General features: G+C 42.9%; 1 protein-coding gene across 1 annotated transcript; it reads right to left on the reverse strand.

Annotated features, from left to right (window-relative positions):
* Nucleotides 1-8,320: 8,320 nt before the first annotated feature.
* Nucleotides 8,321-18,147, reverse strand: STYXL2 (serine/threonine/tyrosine interacting like 2). The gene is made up of 5 exons (XM_066340834.1): nucleotides 18,020-18,147; nucleotides 15,533-15,627; nucleotides 14,454-14,685; nucleotides 13,479-13,696; nucleotides 8,321-11,515 (listed from the first exon to the last, which is right to left on the reverse strand). Exons 1-5 carry the CDS (start codon nucleotides 18,130-18,132, stop codon nucleotides 8,688-8,690), a joined length of 3,486 nt encoding a protein of 1,161 aa, XP_066196931.1. The 5' UTR covers nucleotides 18,133-18,147; the 3' UTR covers nucleotides 8,321-8,687.
* Between the last annotated feature and the right edge of the window lie 219 nt (nucleotides 18,148-18,366).

An 18,366-nucleotide genomic window follows, 5' to 3' on the forward strand; every position in this document is an offset into this window, starting at 1 on the left:
CTTTGGATTCCTAAACAGTTTTTGGGCAGTAGAAAAATAGCCTGATTTTCATCCATGTTCAGTGTTTAGACACTCTTGAGGCTCTTAGGAGCCCCAAATTATGCCAATACCTTTTCAGGAATGAGTAGTGAACTTCAGTGGGAGAAAAAGCTCCCTTAGACTATAGTGGAATTGTTTTCTCAGGACTACTGTCATACTTCTACAGCTTTAAAAAAAATATATATATATATAAGGGGAAATATTGATGAACAGTAGTTTCAACTAAGAGTTGACTTTCCTAGTGTGCTCCAGGCTGAAATCTTTGAAAAGCAAAAAATGCTCACTTGCAAGCTATCTCTACAGCCCAGATCAGCAGGCAGCAATTAGTTTCCCAAGCACTCACTCTTCTTTCCATCTTCCTGATGGATATTTCATCTGAGTTTATGCTCTCCTCCCTCGCCTTCTCTTCAGCCTCTCTGCCTCTCTTTCCAATAAGGCTATGATCTGTCACAGACTCTCAATGGACAAGACCTATACATCCCATCACTGTCATAGGCAGTTACATGAGACAGGCCAGGATGAAAAGCAGTTTGGAAGGGAGAGAAGCCGTCATGCTTCAGGGCATAGAGTTGAACTCTAACCAAGGAGGAGAGATGAAGGAGGGCTTTGGGCCAGAAGGGGAGAAAATTTTACTCAGGGCAGGTTATTCCATAATTACCCACTTAAACTTTCTTTATACCTTCTGAGGTGAATCTGGTTCTGGCCAACATCAGAGACACAAGGGGTGGATCACTGGTCTGATCCAGGAGGGGAATGAGTTTCTTCATTCTTTCTGCCAGTGCGCTGAGTTTATAATGTTTTCTGAAACCACAATGAAATCCCTTTCCAAGCGTGACCCTTGCTCTGCCAGTGATAGCCAAAACTCCTTCCCCTAGCCCTGTCCTTCACACTTCCACAAGCAATACAGAGAGAAGCCAGTACAAAGCCAGGTCAAGATGATAAGAACAAAGCCTTGAAGGCTGCTTTTAGATACCAGCTTTACTTCAACAGAGGAGGAAATTTTCAAAGAGGTGAACTCTTTCTGTCTCTCTCTCAGGCAGGAGTCTCCTGGGAGAAGAAGAAAACAGCTTTCATTTTAGCGAGTCATGATATTTATGGCCCTTTTATGGGTTTTGTTTGAAAATATAAAAGTAGATGGACTTAAATCTGTTTCAAAAGAAAGGAGATAGGAAGGGGAGAGACAGAGCATATGAAGGGCACGTGGGTCTGAATCATCTGCCCACATTCAAAAGGAAATCAAACACCTTCTTTGTTTTAATATGGACCTCTTCTGCCAGTCATGAGGATAATATCTGACCTTGTCTGTCACAGACCCTTTTATCCCTAATGACATACAAATTTTTTATGTACACTACCACCAAGAACGCTCACCTTGGGATGAAACATGACAACTATTAAATTATGCAACTGCAGCACCATGCAACAGTTCAGGTGCTATTGCTTCCAGGAAGCAGACTTTCAGATCACATCTCCTGCAGAACTGAAAGCTTTATACTGTATTCCTGAGGGGCAACTGTCAGCTTCTGCTTGCTCACATACCAGTCTCATGTGGGCTTTTATCCATCCTATTTGTGGTGTCTGTTCAGCAACTGAGGTTGCACCCTTTTGAGGGCCTCCTGTTTTTCATAAGTGGAATCTCCTCTGACCCTTTGCCTCTAGGCAATATTTTTGATCCAATTCACAGACTGCAGAGCACATGCCTCGAAATTATTGAGGGAGGGAAGTTTAAGTTGAAGGACTGGGGTTTGCTTTTAGTTTTGAATGTAGTTAGGCCTGTGGTCATTTTATGCGCTTTGGGAATGAACCTCCATAGGTTATGACAGCTACTGGGATATTTCTATGAGCAAAATGTACAAAGCTCCCCATTAATTGGCACTTTCATAAAAGGTATTGCAGTTTCATAAAGCTCTCCTCTCAAGCAAGGAGGGAGAAATGTTCTGCCCAACTAATGGATGACTTCTGACTGGATCTGAGTTCAGCATGGAGTCATTGCAAAGATCAAATTGCTGGGATGGTCCATGAAGACAGAGTATGGATATTGCCAGCTGGTGTTTACTGCATCTTTCTTTAATATGGTGCTCTGAAATTATCAAATGGAGAGATCACAAATAGGCAAATCTTTAAAATTGGATAAGAGGTGCCCTGAAGTGTACAGCTGTAAAAAGTTGTAAAAAGTTCTTGCCACCATTGTTATATTACATCACTGATAAATCTGAAAATACTCTTAAGACATTAAGCTGCAGGTTGATGCTGTTGGCAGTTGGGTGATGCAATAGAAATTACAGTTCCTTTCAATGTTTCTGTCTCCTAATTAGTATCACCTAAGTCTCGTTTCAGTTTTATGCCCACACACGTGCCCTCCTGACTGGAGTCATCCTTCCTGTCATGGTTACTTGTGCAGAGTCCTTGATAAGTTTGAATCAGGTTTTAAGATTTATTGATCTGGCCTTGTCCATTCTGTGGTGTGTTTTTGGATTTAATTTAATGACCATAAAGCATTCAGGCATGTTGGCATGAAGGGTGCACTGAAAAAAAATAAGAGATTGATTGATTGATTGATTGATTGATTGATTATGTAGAGACATTGCTCTCTTCATAGTTAACAATGAAGCTAGTTCTCTATTGCACGCATTTGTGTCGTCCTGTGCACACATATCTTAACTAAAAGTAAACCAGTTTACCTGCAGATATGAATCAGATGTGGAAGCAGTTATGCTCTTCTGTAGGGATTAAAACTGTCTGTTTTAAAGATACATGCAAATAAAAATGAAATGCAATCCAGAGGGGAAGGTTCAAAGCACAAACAGGATGTCCCTTCTCCTGCTCTCTAAGACAGTTTTCACATCACCACACTTGGATAGTCCTAGGAAGAACCAAATTCATATTGTTGCCTGCTTTTATAAGTCACAAATAATGTTTTCTCTTTATATCTGTGTGTGTTTTTGTGTGTGTGTGCAGCCTGTGGCAGAGGAACAGCAGTCACAGGAAAACACCAAGCTCAGAAGCTACTGAGTGGTTGTAAAAGGAGGATAGACAGAAACAACATGAAATCAGCTCCTGAATATGTTGAAATGTACCAAAAAACAAAAGGCAGCCTAAGCAAAAAAAAAAAAAAAAAAAAAAATAAAAGAAAACAAACCCAGAAAACAAAAAAGCCAACCACAATGTGTGTTCATTCAAGCAGATTATGCTGGTATTGGCAATACACAACCTAAATACATGCACTTTGAATCTTTCTCAATTTATTACATGAAGTACAGGGTGACAATTATTATTGGCATTTAAATTATTACTTCTGGGCAAGTTAGAACCTTGCTGAAATGACTGGGGCAATTCACACACCATTTAGACCTATGCTCTTACCTCTCTAGAGAACAGTTTATTTGTTACACATACTTCCCATTCTGGAAGTTTTCTTCACAATTAGAACAGCCAGAGATTTGACCCACTTTCATTTTTCTACAAGACAAGTGAAATTCCAGAGAATAGGTAGGTAGCTCTCAAAGAGATTTTGCTGGATTATATGAGTATGCAGTGTCTGTTTCCAAGCCCTAGACTACATTAATCACATGCTTTCAGTACCTTTGTTGGATTGTCTATAAATTTAGGAAGGTCATGGATATTGTGTTTTCACATTATAGTCTCTATATTGAATGTATTCCAGCTACACCCTTTAAGGAAAGGTAGGCAATGCAACATAACCTCCCCAAATAAAACTTTTTGTCTCATAATTCACCTAGCCCTCCACCACAGCTAATGTGTAAGCATTTCTCAAGGAACTGTAAAGGAAGGAAATGGTGCTAAACTCCTTTCAAAATTATCCAGTCTAAGCTAGTGCTGCACACAATAAATCACATTGTCCTGAAATTCCTAGATGGGGGAAATGGGCCATGGCCCCACAGCTATCAGTATTATGATGCAAAATGCAGCTCTTACAGTAGAAATAACATATTTCTGGCACATTTCCACTTCCTTCAAACTTGCTTGGGCCACACTGAATTCCCAATCCAGCACCAATGTCATTTGATCATCGGTGTCCCACTAATGTCTCTCACTTTTTCCATTTCTCCCAGTCTTCTTCCATTTTCTCACAGACCTGTAACTTCTTTAAATCTCCTTTCCCACAGATGTTGCCTCCTAGCCTTTCCCTGGACTTTGATACATCTAAATAGGTTAATATTTTGCATTAGCCTCTTTGGCTTACATTCATATCTTCCTGTCTCTGACCACTGTAGGTCCCCTTCTTAATTTGCCTATTGTCTTCAGATCTCTTTTTGAACATTTATCCCCTAGCTGTCTGACTTTCATCATTTTCTTATTTCTTACCTCAAGCAGACCAACATCAAATGGGCTTCTCTCTCGTCTATCACTTCTTAACTGCTTTGCTTCCCACATTCTCTGAGTTTCTACCTTGTTCAAAGGACATTAAGGAAACAGCAGTGGAAATAGGAGGGAAAATGTGGAAAAATGCAGGACTTAATGTGAGAGAGAGACTGAGAACTAAGATGGGAGATGAAATTCAAGTCCAATAAACTTAATGCATTACAAATAAGAAAACTTAACATATGAAATGATGATCTCAGAGCTGACCACTGCCATCCAAAAAGATTTGGTGTATATGATAAATAGTTCTATGAAAACATCACTCTGGTGCTCAGCAACAGCCAAAGAAACATGCGGACTGTTAGGAGTCAATAGGGAAGGAATAGAAAAAAGAAAAAAAGGTCAATATGCCATAGGATAAATCCCTGCCACACCTGCACCCTGGATACTGCATGAGGATTTGGTCCCTCATCCCAAACATGACAAAGCAGAACTAGAAAGGGTTCAGAGAAAAATGGCCAGGATAATGAAGAGACATGAGGCAGCCCCTATATGAAGAATAAGTAACTCAGGTGGAAAACCAGAGAGCTAAGGATGGGACAGAATGACGGAAGGGGGAGTAAAATCTCATGGCACATGTAGGTACTAAACAGATACTACACTGGCATTGAAGGCTAGTGGGCAGAAGGTTCAGAATAGGCAGAAAGAAGATGGCATAGCATTTTGTATACAGTAACTTGTGGGACTTCTTGCTACAAGAGATCACAGAGGCTAGTGGGTATGAGCCTATAATGGTTATAACCCAAAAACTACTAGGCACTTCTATAAAAGGAAAATCTATTAAGGGCTATTAAATACAAAAATATCACACCTGACTTAGGAAGTCTTTGAGTTGCAAATGATTAGAAGCTGGAAAATCATGCTGGGGAAATAACACTTTTATCACTGTATATATTCTTCCCTAGGTATTCGCTGTTGTTCTCTATCGGAGACAGGATATTGAGCCAGATGGACCTTTGGTCTGACCCCATACAGCCTTTCTTATGTTCTTGTGTTTATATTCTTAACTGACCGTATGGATGCTCCTTGCACTTTAACCTTCCACTATACAATGCCAAAAAAACCCTCCTGCCTACAGCAGCAAACTGAGAGGGAGAAAAAAAATCAGTCTCAGTGCATCTTTGCTGAAAAATCCTTCCTAGATAAATTTGGGTAGTTATTTACTCTTTTAATCTACTGTCAGACTGGTGTCGTTGCTGAAAAACCATTCACTCTGCAGCTCTGGTCACCTGAAACAATCTGTGCAGACCTCTCCCCTTTCAGCAATTCCTTATCTCCTTCTAAATTCTCATCTTAAAACCTGACTTTCTAGCCTGCCTTCAACCCCTCCATTTCTGTCTCTCCTGGTTATTGGTCTTATGACTGAATGCTTTAATATTTTCACCATGCAAGGTCTTTATGTCACTGTTTCATGTAATTTATACCTGTGAGCTGGAGTCTTTCCCATTTTGCTTTCAAACACTGGCCATATACTGCACGGTGTCCAAAAAGATCCCCACCCCCTTATTGCTTTGGGGGTTTGGCTTTATTAACAAGGATATAAGCAATAAGAAAATAAAGTTCAGCTATTTCTAAGGCTTCTCCCTCATGGCTGCTCAGCCAGCATCTTAGATGGCCTCTCCCCATCAAACCATTTTTATCTCCCTTTTACACAAGTGAACTAATAAGCCACCTACCCCAATGAGTCAGCAGAACCCACTTAACCCTTTCTCACAAGGGTCAAAACTCGCCATCAGGACGGTCTGGCTCAGACTTGTTACAGAATCATATTCTGCCCCTCGGTCTTGAATAATTTATTTGTGCAGCAGATCTAGATTAGTGTTTAAATCAAAATGCTGCCCAAACAAAGGCTGTGCTGTATAGTGCAAAATGAAACCAATTACTACATCATCTACTGCTCGTCTTTTACAGCGTGAGATGCCCCCTACAGTACTGCAGAGGACAGGCTTGTCTGCTGAGAACATCCAGGCACAGGAAGCAGGAGAAAGATTTTTCAGAGGGAATCAGCCTTTGATAAAAAAGTAAATTCAGTGCCAGAAGGTATTGCACACTTCCACTTTGATCCATCGAAACTTAAAACCTTTTCTAGGGTGAATTAAAGCAAGCTCCAAATATTTCTATGCAGAGCTGTTTTCTGCAGAGCACCTTCACCAGTGATGAAGGAAAGAAAAATGCCCATCCTAACACACACTGCAGAAATTCAGTATAAATTCTCAGAACGTGGCTGAAGGCCTGGAAATTCACTTCTTTAAAAATAACAACTCACAGAAATAGGCAGAAACAAGAGATGCACTGTATTATATATTATTTTATAGTAGGGAGAGCATTATAAACCTTGGAGCATCTCTGCATGCCTGAAACACTAACATGTCCACGTTCCTTATGTATTTCAGAAATGCAACCTGAGTTGACTAAAAAACCCCAAAACCCCAAACCAACCCACACAAGTAAGTTATTTCTCTTTTTTCTTCTACCTTTGTTACTGGTTAATCACCTGATTGTGAGACTCCATTCACCTGACAATAAGTAGCTATTATTTACCCCAGTCCTGGCTGTCAGAAAGAATCATCTTTATCTTCAGAGAAGCAGGGATAATGTCTGATCAGTGAGTTATAGTTGAGAGAAATGATTCTAAGTTTAGGAAAATTGCCAGCTGCATTTTGTTATCAGTAACCATTATTTAGATAGCATTGCTGATGTGTGTAGCGCCATACAGACAGGGACAAAGAGCAGGCCCTTGCCCTGTGGAGCTTGCTGTCTATATTACACAATTAAAATAGGGAGAGGTACTAGCATAATGGTAATGGTGAGCTCTAAGCATCACAGTGGGAGGGAGAAGAGATTACAAGAAAAAGACAAACTTCCTGTGAGAGAGCGCTACTGCATCATCCCTCTATTGTCATTTTAGATTCAGCTCTGCCAGAGGGCTTTGTTGGTTCAAAATACAGTCTGTACAGAAGAGGGAACTGATAATTCCAGAGTCAAAGTCAGTAGAAACCGGCCTATGAGCCTGTAAGAGAGAGGTGGAAGATGTTGACTGGTGAGGGTTGGGTGCTATGGTGTGGAAATACACACAAGTGATGCTGTGGCAAGCTGATGGGTTGTGTCACACAGCTCACAAGGCTCTGCAAGGCATGGGGAGACCCCAGGCTCTTAACCTGGAGTACTCAGTTACCATGGAGGCTGGCCTTCTTCCTCTGTAGCTCAGGATACTAAGAACACTTTAACTGTAAGATGCCATTTGAACCTACTACTGCCTTCTAAAAACAAGCTTCCAGGTGCCAGCTCCACAGATACACCATTTCTCCTTAGGTGCAAGATGCCTTACACCCATGGTCTAATTAAACAATTTTATTATGAGGTCAGTTTGTGTATTGCTCTTTACTTTCAAGGCAATCATGTTGAAAATTAATAAACACAAAAGCACTGACTTATGAGCTGCATACATAAATCAAAGTGAAGTCAATAATCAGAAACCCAGCCTACACTAACACTAATCCTAACTCTATTTCCTTAACTACATCAAAAAATGATTTTTGGATGGCTGTTAATACTAGTGCATTTTCCCTTTGTTGACTTGAAGCTTTTAGCAGGAATCAACTGTACTGGAGCAGAGATGACTCCATCTAATAGAAAACAATGAATACATTCATTACTGCACCAGACTTCTAAAGAGGAGACATCTTCCTTTTTCCAGTATTCCACTTCACTTCTGTTACTTAGTAAAGTAAAACAGAACATGTTTGTCTTATTTCTCTAGACACTTGTAAGGCTGGTGCAGAAAATGCAGCCTACCTGGTAATATCTTCTCAGTTGTATAAAGTAAAACTGATTAAGAGGAAAACATTCTTTAAGTTCCTAGAAGAAGCTGTTGGCTTCTTCCATTTATGATCAAAAAGATCCTAGAAAAAACATGTCCAGTCTTTAACAACACTAGGAAATTGAAATAACCAAAATGGGATGTGATTGGTCTTTTGACTTGAGGCGTCACCGTTACCTGCTTTTGCTGCTGAACATTGTCTGGCTCCTAATGGCTTCTAACATTGTGTTCCTACCTACATTGATCATTTAATACCAGCATCTTCTTTCTGACAAGCCACAAACACTTGCAGAACTTGACCTCTTCCCTTCATTGCTTTTGATTAAGAAGAGAACTATCTGCAGGAAATGCCCTACAAACCACAAAGGATTATCAAAAATATAATGATGAGTGAGTGATTCAGGGACTCTGTGGCTCTGCTTGTGTTCCTGTAGTCTGATCTTGGTCACTCTTCCCTTCTCCGCTGGAGCTTTGCTGTAGTTTCTTCTAGTCGGCTTCTCCAAGCAGCAATAATGGCATCATCATCCATCTCTTCTTCCTCTTCTTTGCGCGTGCTTCGCCTGTACTGAGAGACCTGCCTAGATGCGAACCTTTCCTCACTTTGCTCCACTTTTGCCTCCTTCTTTCCATCTTCTTCAGACTTTGAAAAGCTCTGGGTGAACTTTCTCTTCGCTCCACATTCTGACACGTCTGACCTGGCCTCCTCTTCACATGCCTCCACATGATGAGCTCTAATTCGGCTCTGTGTAGATGTTTCAGGGGATTCAGAGTCAAAGGGTGGTTCAGGTGACTGGCTGAAAACATGCAGCTCTGGGCTGTTTCCTCTGGAACTTGTCTCACTGACTCTGGACCTTGTGAACTTGTACATCTTTTTGTCCTCTTTCGCAGAAGCAGAGGAAAATCTTGACATGGATCTCAGTGAATCTCCTGTTGACTCATAGGAAGAGCAGCTATCTAGCTCTTTTCTTTGGGATCTGCAGAATCTGTAACTGGATGTCTCAGAATCCATCTGTCTATATCTGCTATATTTCTCTCTAGCTTTCTCAGTCTGATCGTAATATGATGGTGGTTCTCTTTCTGCTTTCAAGCCATTGAGCCACTTGGTAATATCAGTATCTATCTCTGACTTTGGTGCACCTGAGGTTGCAGGTTGACTGGACAGATCAAAGACTGCATCAGTTCTGTCAAAATCTGTTTGCAAGGGACGCCTGTGGCTGTTTGTTATACTCTCTCTGTCATCTTCCGTTTCATTTTCCTCTGCTTTGGCCACCTTTTTTTTAAATAAAGTGCTGCGTTTATTGTCACTGATCACCTTTTCAATTTGATAGTCTGACATTTTTTCTCTCATTTCCATTTGCATCTCCTTCTCCTTCTTCCTGAGTTTCTTTAGGTCAACATCATCAGCGAAGAGGCTGTACAGTGGTTTGCTTGTCTGGGTCGTCCTCATGTTTGAAGTAGTTCCTTCTGTCCTTGCACTCATGGAAGTGTTGCAAGACAGCACAGACTGAGACTCAGCCCTGCGCAGCTCCTGCTGGTGGAGCTGAGAGGCAGCGAGGGATGAGCCACTCTGAGCACTGAGAAGAGAAACCTTGTCATCATCAGCACGCCTGCCAAGGTCTCCTGACAGGGAGGCCATGGCGGATGATGGACGGGACAGCATCAGGATCTCATTTTGCTTTTGAGCAATGGTTTCACTGACCACGTTAGCGATCCAGTTCTGAATGCTTGCCATGGATATCGTGTCACCTGGGCCAACTGGGAGATTGGGAAGGGGTACATTGGGCATCTGCAGCTGCATTGCTCCTGTACAACTCTTGGCCTGTGACAAAGATGAATGATTTGTCTGCATGCTCAGGGCAGAAGCTGCATCATCACCACCGCTTGCAGAAGGCGCTGAAGGCCAGAAAGCTGACAGGGGAATACTCCCACTCATTGTACTCTCTGTCTCCCAGCTGCACATGGACTGGCTTTCTTCTAAAATTTTCTTTGAACGTTCAAGGAGCTCTACACGCCTCTGCTTCTTTTTAGCTGAAGCAGAATCCTCAGTTTTGGCAAACTCCACAAATTCCTCCTTGCTGCTTTCACTGCCTACCTTCTTCTGCCGCTTCATTTTCCAAGCTTGGTAAGCAGTCAGATCGATATCTGACAAACTCTTCCCTTCTGTTTCCTCCTGACCTGCCTGGCTGCCATCTTCTGCTGGAGATGCTGCAGATGATGGCTCTAAATCCTTCTTGTGAAAGCCAAACTGGATCCTCTTGACCTTCCACCTTTCTAGAGGAGTCAACTTGTCCTTGTTCTTTTGGCAGAAATTGTAGAAGGAGCTACAGGAGGAGTCTGAAAACACACTCTCCTCATCCACATCCCTCTCCTTTCTTCCCGTTTCTGGGGATTGCCTCTCCCCACAAGTTTTATTCCTAGAATGATACCTGTGAGCAGCTTCTTTCTCAATCTCTAGAAGCCTCTGATTCCACATGTCCCAAGTGCTCTCAGAAGACATAGAGCCTGTGCGGCTCCTCCTCATCCTGCTAAAGCTGCTGGCTTCCAGCTGTTTCTTTAGGGTTCGGATCTCAAAACTGCTCACACTCTCAGTGTCACTGTATTCACCTGATGGGTAAGGTCTGCCTCCCATGCTGCATTCACCATCCTCCTCCCTGGCTGTGCCTGCCATCTGGTATTTCTCATTTCTGCGCTGCCAATCATGGATCCTTTGTTCCACATCCTCATCAGATTGTTCCTCTTCCTGATCCAGATGCCTTGGAGATGTTCTTCTTTCATGGTAAACTCCTGCTTCTTTTGCAGATAGGCCTTGTTTTCTCCTCCATTCCTCATACAATTGTTCCTCTTCCTCCTCAGAGATCAGGGTGGAGTGTTTGGAAACCCAGCTAGTTTTTTCCACTGATGAAGAGCTCATAAAACTTCCCAGAATGCTGCTGGTGTCCTCTTCTTCTACTGTGATGGAGTGGGCTTTGGCTCCCTTGATGCTTCCCGAGTCCCCAGCTCCAGAGAGCCGCGAAGAAGTCCCTGTGTAGGCACGAGGACTTTGGCTCGGAGTCACATCCTCATCTCCAGAACGCTCCAGCTCCCGCTCCTCCAACAGCTGCTCATTGAGCTCCCGCAGCTGCTTCAGGAAGCCATCGTTGGGGTAGATGGCGCGTTTCTTCCTCAGGGTCATCAGAGCCTCCAGAACTGTCATGTGGTGGTAGATCATCAGGTAGGCGGCCACCAGCACAGCTGAGCGGCTGATCCCCATCTCGCTGCTGACAAGGATTCTGCCTACAGACAGTGAATGTGAAAGGAATCAGCTGTTTCCAATAACAGACAGGATGCTCCGGTATGTAGCACAAAAGCTTTCTTTGAATAGTGTTAAAAACTACAAAGATTATATGTTTCAGTGACTGAAATCAGTACTAAATATTTGCTAGCTTTGCCTTAATGAAAATTTGGACATACAAATAACAAGCACGTTAGTTTGAAAAACTGTGGGCAGGCACATTTTCAAACAGTCTAAATAGTATTTGTATTTTCACCTACATACTTCACTTACTCAAATAGTTAAAAAGCTTATAATAGGTATTAGAAAAGTAAGTGAGACATTCTTGACTTGCTGGCTGACATAGGGTCAGACATTGAAGCTTTCCATGCTTTTTTCTCAATATGTAAAAGGTGAGATATTAGCATTAGCCTCCAGGAAGGCATTGGGAGGATAAGCAAATAACTTATTTTTTTTCTATAAAGAGCATTATAGGACTTAAATAACAATTTTATATTAATTTAATTGTATTTTTTGCCAGAATCTAGATCAGTTTTGCAAGGTACCCTCAAACAATTACATTGAAGACCAGCTGGAGGCCAAAGTCCTACTACAAAGTCCTATTAGAAAAGAGCTGATTTTGACTCTGACAAACTGATCCAGCTGCTTCAAGCCATAAGGACCCACTGTCCTGCACCAGTAACTGTATGAGGAAGGATCCTCAAAACTGAGGATCTGCTTTATGTTATAGCATTTATTATAGCATTTATTGCCTCTTGCAGAAAACCAAGCTTTGGCACAGACAAATTGTTTGGGGTTTAAGTTAGTTGTATGGCAAACTGCTGCTAAAGAAAAGCTTGTAAATAGGAAGACAGTGTAAATGAGGCTTTGCTAGTCTGCAAACAACTGAAATTACTATTTCTAAATGTGTGATAAACTCCAGTTTAATCAATTTGTTTGCAGTGAAACTTAATGAAGCCAATTTAAGCACCATCATTCTGACTGCCGCTGTAACCACAAGAGGTTTACCTAATGAACCTCTTCCTACAATCCTGAAATCTCTTTTATGCCTGTCTTAGCTTTAAAAGTCTTGGTTGCCTTCCAAGTGTTTTACCAGCCAGTAAAGCCAATCTAACAGCTCACCAAAAGGGGGAGAACTTCCTCCTTTCATTTCTTCTAAGGCTCCTCTGCCTTGGTGCATCTTCCTCATGTTGTTGAGCTATTAAAATTGGCTCAGCATTCCTCGTATACAAACAAAACTTTAAACTTTTCTTACTGTCACTACTGCTAGGAGGTAATATGTTGTGTCTCTATAAAAATTAGATTAATTGACAATTTATATGAAGAATATCAGTGATATCACAGATCCTGGTGCTTCTTTCAATACTGAACTGCAAAAAGATATTTCTAACTGTCCACTGAATTTGCAACAAAATGACCACTGTGCACTGGAGACCAACAGAATAACAGTTGCCATGGAACTGAAGTCCAGCAAATCTGACAGCAGCCTGGGTGTAGACACCCAGAGATTCAACTCAGCCACTTGGATTGTTCTAGTAAATCAGCCTGTTTTTTTGCATCATGGCGAAACTGTAATGTGCAGGGTACAGGAATGTATCTATCTCTCTTTATATATAGTATTATAGAGTATCAATATTAAAAAAAATGTATTAGAGCAGGGATTCTACTCTTTGCTATAGCCAGGCTCTTTCAAAGCATCTGCAGGAGCAAACTTGCAGCCACTTTGAACCTGAAGCCATGGGGCTGCTGGGCTGCCTCCCCTTACCTCTTTGCTCCCTCCTCTTTTGAATGAGACCAGGCAGAAATGGGCAGGAGGTGTTCACTGTAGCTGCATGCACACAGCAAAGGCTCTGCCTTCTACCGCATGACAAATGTGACATATCAGCTGTTTATCAGAGTAAGGTTTCTCCCTGTTAATTCCCAAGCAACCTGGAACCTTCTTTCCTTTCAATCTTCTCCCCTTACCTCTGTAAGTCAGCAGGGCTTCGTCAAGGAACTCTGCAGCTGGGCGGAAGTGTTTGGAGATATCCATATCTGGAAAATCATCCACTTCAATGCCCATGTACTGGATATTGAGACCATTGTAGAAACTTGGTCCTGTGTAGACACCTGTGCCATGAGCTGCATTCAGGACATGGGTGATCCCCAGTCTCTTCAAACGGCTTTTGTTCACTGCAACGCTTCTGCACAAAAGGAAAAAGTATGTTAGATATCAGTGCTCCTATTTTGGGTGGGAAAAAAGCTGCATGCTACAAAGTTTACATAACTCCCAGTCCATGTTACTAATTCAGCATGACGCACCACTCAGACATTAATGTCCTTTGAGAGTTCTACAGGTATTTCTTTCCAATACTCACTGGGAAAAGAAAATAAGAAGCCTGCATTCACCTACAGAGCTATATGCTGTTTCCACTCCAGCTTGATTTGAAACTCATTCTGCCATCCTAGGCTTGGTCCATGTACTTTTTTATAGATTTTTTTCACTCCATAATTGATGCTTTCGTCTATACTCCCTTCTAATTCTGTCTGGTCTCTTACACGGGTATCTCAGACAGCTGAACCATGGTGCAGGAGACATAATCATGTTTACTCGACATTTGCTTTGGCATTACCTTTTAAACTCCCTTTTACATAACAAAGACTTAAGTTCCAACTGTAGGGCCAAATTCCAATTAGAACAATGGAATTTGGGCTTATTTGTTTTTTCATCTCTTAAACTGTTGAAGCATCTAAACAGCATAGGAAAGCTGCTGATTCTACTCCAGGAGTATTTACTTTCCAGTGCATAGAGATTTCTGTGAGCACAGTCTGAAAAACACTTTAAGGCTCTCTAGGGATGAAAGGTATTAGATGCATGTAATACATGTTATGCCTTCAATGGTTCCATTTGACCCTTTACTGGGAATCTCGTGCAACTTGATGACAAAAGCTGACACTCACTTTTCTGCTATGAAGACATTAGGCCAGACTTCATTCACAGCATCTCTGGGGGTCTCCAGCCTGTCCTTCACAAGTGCCCTCTGCAAGTCCATCACACACGGCGTGTTAAACAAGCTGGTGTCATCAATCTTTTCCTTAACTCGGTTGTACAGGTCTTCCACCATCAGCTGCTGCGCAGACTCCAGCATCCTGGGACACACCGAGTCTACCCTGACATCCTTTGTCTTCAGCTCTGGAATAAACTGACATTGTAAGTAAAAGCACATAAAAACAATGCAGATGTATGAGCTATCAGTACATGTGCCTGGGACAAGCCTTGTGGCTTTTTTTTCACAGAAACATCACCCTGTTCTGTTTGCAGTGTGGGCAGGTGCATGCTCACCTAGGAACTGCCTCAGGGGATTAGCAATGAGAAGGGCACACTGCACTGTCCTCTCAGTTCCACACTGGCCAAAGGCCTGGGAGTTAAGGGCATCCTTATTCCAGGACCAGCAGGATGCAGCTGCTGCCTACGCCTTCCTGAAGAGGGGAGGGAGGTGCTGAGCTCTTCTCCCTGGTATCCAGCGATCAGACATGTGGGAATGGTTTGAAGCTGAGCTGGGGAGATTCAGACTGAACCTTGAGAAGCACTTTTTCTCTGAGAGGTAGTCAAACAGAGGAGCAAGCTTCCTAGGGATGTGGTTAATGCCCCATCCTTGACAGTGTTTAAGAAGTGTTGGACAGTGCCTTAATAATATGATTTAACTTTCGGTCAGCCCTTGTAGTTGGACTTAGATGATCATGTATGTCCTTTAAACTGAAATACTCCATTTTGTTTTATTCTATTCCATTCTACGATAATTTAGTTTGTTGCAGCAAGCAACAAGCACTCAGACTTTTACCCCTGCAGTACACAATTCTGCCACAGATTCATTGTACAACTTCAAAGGAAGTCACCAAACCTTTTTGTAAGTTGCTATTTCTTTCTCTACTTCAGATGGAGTTTTCTCATAAGGGCTTTTTTATCATTTAGGATCTGTAGATGAGAAAGGCAAAACAAGTGCAGCTTCAGGTCTCTGTAATTTACGTAGTTCTCTTACCTTCACTGATGATTTGTTTGGCAGCCACAGCAGATGACAGATGAATTGGCTCCATGAAGATGCTCTCTGTATCAGTGTCTGATATCACTGAGTACCTGCCAACCAATCACACTGCCTGTTAGGCAAATGCCCTCCACTGAGATCCCATCCCCAGGACTTTAGCCCTCTTCACCCATTCCAGAGGGGAACAGCAGAGAACTGAAGCAGGGAGGATTCTTTCATTGTAGACGGGAAATCCCAGCTCTTCTCCCATATCTCATTCCAACCCTGATCTCCAGCATGGCACTACAGGCTTCAAAGATGCCTGGCATCCAGTGTTTGCAGGATGTAGACAGGTACCATGGGGAGAAGCTGCAGTGGGCTTAGGAGTGCAATCAAATTACCTGATGGAGGAGTTTATGGGTTAAGATCAGTGTCTGGTTTGAGACTGGGAGGGGGATGGATCACAAGTAACTCTCACTTAGACAGACAAACATAAACATGGTCCTAACTAGAATTTATTGAGTAATTCAAACCAGATTGTGCTAGAAAAATATTGGGTTTTCTTTCTGCCAGTTAATTGCCTGCAAGCATCCTTTGAGTTACCACAAGCTGCAGTGCAAACACTGAGGCTGAAAGCCCATGAATCTCTCCCTCAGTATGTTGTACCTTGGGCATTCCAGAGCATGAACCTGTGGTCAGTCTCTCCACTCACTCAGTTTTGTGTAACTGCCGATCAGAAACTACTATGACACCCACAAACACCTTTGAAGTGAGTTATTTGATGCAGTATAATAAGTTTTTGTTAAGCAAAAAAGGCCACAACCTTAAAAACAAGTATATTTCCCTCTGGGTCCACCTATACAGTCCAAGAAATTTCAGTCTCTCAGTTAGACCATCTTAACAAAATATTTTACGGAGCTTTTTCCCTGATCTACACCCCCTACACTTCCTTCCAAATAGATGGTACAAATCACTAGGACAAGTTGGCTGCCATCACAGAAGCTCTCTGGCAATGCAAGACTTGAAGACTTGCAATACACTGTTTGTTTTTGTTTAATTAAAGCAGGAGAGGGAGGGCGATTAAAATGCAGTCAGGGTACAGCAGTGTCTGGAGAGCTGAACTGCTTTCAGGCTCCAGAATCAAAACAGAGGGCACAGCCATCGGAAACCACTTAACAGGCTCATCCAGGTCATTTAGCTGAGTTCCAGCACTTGTCAACCGTGACTGAAAGTAATCCTTTTCTAGTTCTTCAAAGGAGTTTACGAGACGAGCAAGGGGAGTCTCAGTCTCATTTACAGGAGCTGACACAAATTTGCAGCTATGCTCTGCCTTCCCTTCCTTTTGCTGTAAAGGTTGCCTCCAAGCTCAATAAATAGGTTAACAGTTGGTGATAATCTGCCACCGCAGCCTCAACACATTTTACCTATAGCTGCCCTGAGCATCTGTGAAATGCAGAACTGCCCAAGTCTGGGTCTTTCAAGGACCCTCTTCTGGCCGGGAAGGATCTTGCCATTTTCATCACTGTGTTTTGCCACTGACAACAAGAAAAAAAGGAATAGGGAGGGGAGGGGAAGGGAAGGAACTGGAGAAATGTTTGTGTTCATTCTGAGTGACTGATGAGCAGTAGGAGAGAGATCAATACACAGTTTTTCAATACATAATTTTACTTTGAGTTCAATGATCTTCCTAAACAATTTTGAAATACATGTGGTTAAATGAAATAAGTACTCAACCTTAATTTTTCTGCAGTGTCCCACAGTTAAATATTTATGAAACATAAATGTTATGAAACATTTCATAACCTCCTATTTGTTGAGGGGCATTGGGAAAGTTCTTTTCAAACCCTATCCCTACTCGTTGCTTTCAGCTAAAGCATCTCAAAGGGTACAGAAAGCCCTGCAGAGCATTCTGCTTTAGGAAAAGAGAACAAAGGGGTGTATTTTTCCTTGTATTAGGAGAAACACATCTAATCGTGCTTGTTTTGCTTGAGGTAACTTAATTTCTGCTTGTGCTGTGACAGCCTCCTGTTCAGTGCCTGAAGCCTGTAGCTAAAGTTGGTGCTGAATCAAACCCAAATCCCAAGACCCTTGGTCTTTCTGGGGCTGGCAAAGCCTAATATCAATATTCAATAAGTCCACAAGTCCTCATAAGGGACACGAAGATGAAGCTGAATTTTCAAAGAGTTGAAATTGGAATAGAAGCTTCTGCATAGAGGTATGGGGGGGTGAGACAGGGAAGAGGGACAACACCAGCCCATAGCAATCCTTTCTGCAGTTTATCCCTGCTGTGCACTCTCTCAGCATGGTGGATTAGTTAGTGCAGGAGTCCTGTCTCTGCAGGCTCTGTCTGAGCTGGCACACTGACCCCACCGCAGGGAGAGCAGGGAATCCCTGGGCTCAGCTTGGCCCGAGTGCCAGTGCGGAGCAGAGGAAGGAAGGGAAAGCAGGGAAGGGCAGCACCTCGCAGGGGCTGCCAGGAGGCAGTGGCAGTGCCTGTGGACTCACCGGCTGGGCGAGGGGCTGCGCAGGTAATGGGCCTGCACGGCCTTCACGTCCGGGCCCTCCTCCTCCTCCTCGGGCGCTGCCGGCTCGCTGTCCGAATCTCTGCCGCTGGCCATGGCGGCTGCCGGGGATCCGCTGCAAGGAGCAGGCAGGAGGGAGAGCCATTACACAGGACTGCGCAGGAGGCCGTTCCCTGGCTATGTGGCAGCGAGGTACAACAGAAGGGCCTCCCACACTTTGCTCCTGCGAGGAGCCCTTTCCACATGAGCTGCACTGGCTGCTCTACCACGGTGCCTGCCATTCCCAGGGCCTCATGCAGCTCCCTGGCTGTGGCCCAGCCAGCGCCAATG

Source organism: Sylvia atricapilla, chromosome 2, assembly GCF_009819655.1.
Source record: "Sylvia atricapilla isolate bSylAtr1 chromosome 2, bSylAtr1.pri, whole genome shotgun sequence".
Taxonomy (NCBI): Eukaryota; Metazoa; Chordata; class Aves; order Passeriformes; family Sylviidae; genus Sylvia; species Sylvia atricapilla.